Genomic DNA, 1,827 nt, shown 5'->3' on the forward strand with positions numbered 1-1,827 from the left:
TGAATTTTAAAGAAAACGAGCCTAGCGTGAAGAATAATCCTCTACCAGTCCATGGTGGGCCAATAGTGAATGCAATCGAAGAAAATCACCAAGTAATAAGGGAGGTCGAGAAAATTAAGGCCCCGATGGGACTGATTTTCTCTGAGTTATGTAAATTTGGGTTAATCCAAGGAAATGCCGATGTGAAAGCAAGATGCAATTTCCACCTCAATGAAGATCATTCCATAGAAGAATGCAATGAGTTCAAAAAAGAACTTTAAAAATTGATAAACATAGGCACCATTCAAATAGGTCGTTGGGAAAAGGATGACAGTATGATTGCAACCCAATCAGAAGAAAAACTTGGCATAACCATCCCAAAGCCATTGGTCATTCATTTCACTAAGGAGGAAAGTATGAATGCCCCCGGTGATTTGAGGACCTTAATAGTTCAGATACCAAGCCCTTTTTCATATAAAGACAACAAAGTCGTACCTTGGAACTATAATGTAGAGGTACATCTAGCTAAACAGAAGGACAAAGATGTTTCTAGCTCTAAAACCACCGCTGTCACAAACGTTTCATGAATAGGAGGAATAACTAGAAATGATCAGATATACTCCCCAGGAAAATCACAAAGAGAAATGAGAGTGGTGTTTGAGAAGGCATACACAAATAAAGAAGAAAAGAAAGTGGAAAATGAGAAAGTGGAAAATGAGGTTTCTAATGAAGAAGCTCAGGAATTTCTCAAAATCATTAAACAGAGTGAATACAAAATAGTCGACCAACTCAACCATACTCCTACAAGGATTTCATTGTTATCCCTATTGATGAATTATGAGTCCCACCGGAAGCTATTGATGAAAATACTAAATGAGGCTCATGTCACTCACGACATCACCGTGGACAAATTTGGAGGCATCATAAATAACATCACAGCCAACAATCACCTAACTTTCACAGATGATGAGTTACCGACCGAATGGAGAGGGCATAATAAAGCACTACACATATCAGTAATGTGCATCGACCATATAATTTCAAGAGTCCTCATTGACAATGGCTCCTCACTGAATGTCATATCAAAATCAACATTAGCAAAACTACCTTGTGATGGTACATATATGAGACCAAGTCCCATGGTTGTTAGAGCTTTCGAAGGGAGACGCAGAGAAGTAATGGGGGAAATCGATCTCCCAATTCAAATAGGTTCGGTCACATTCGAAATCACGTTTCACGTGATGGATATTGTACCCGCTTATAGTTGCTTATTGGGGAGGCCATGGATCTATTCTGCCGGCGTAGTGCCGTCAACCTTACACCAAAAGCAGAAATATATGATAAATGACCAATTGGTAATCATATCAGGAGAAGGAGATTTGTTGGTGAGTAATTTGTCCACCACACCTTATGTTGAGACAACAAAAGACGCTCTAGAAACTGCCTTCCAAACACTAGAAATCGTGGACACCGCTTATGTCGAAACGACACCTATAGAACCACATATGTCCAACACTGCTATTATGGTGGCTAAGTTCATGTTGAGCAGAGGACACCAGCCATGGCACGAGTTGGGGAAGGATGAAGAAGGGCTCAAAGAACCGGTGGAACTTCCTGAAAATAGAGATAAGTGGGGTTTAGGTTACAAACCCACCAGGGATGACAAACAGAGATTGGTCAAAGAGAAAAAAGAAAAAAGATTAGCGCGAATTGAAAATCGAGAGCCCAGAATCGAAAGGATTCTCATCTGTGACATCCGACGGAGTTTCCAAAGTGCAAGACCAACAAGTGAAATCCATATTGCGGCAGCTGAAGATGACATGTTTGATGGGGATGCCAATTGGATTC

At 40.4% G+C, this 1,827-nt stretch overlaps 1 protein-coding gene across 1 annotated transcript in view; it reads left to right on the forward strand.

Annotated features, from left to right (window-relative positions):
- The first annotated feature begins 623 nt into the window (after positions 1-623).
- LOC140918683 (uncharacterized) overlaps positions 624-1,827 on the forward strand; it is a 2,930-nt gene continuing 1,726 nt past the window's right edge. The window contains exon 1 of the mRNA XM_073363406.1: positions 624-1,784. Coding sequence (XP_073219507.1) covers positions 624-1,784 — 1,161 coding nt within the window. The remainder of the gene's footprint in view (positions 1,785-1,827) is intronic.

This window comes from Cicer arietinum, chromosome 1, assembly GCF_000331145.2.
Source record: "Cicer arietinum cultivar CDC Frontier isolate Library 1 chromosome 1, Cicar.CDCFrontier_v2.0, whole genome shotgun sequence".
In the NCBI taxonomy this organism is placed as follows: Eukaryota; Viridiplantae; Streptophyta; class Magnoliopsida; order Fabales; family Fabaceae; genus Cicer; species Cicer arietinum.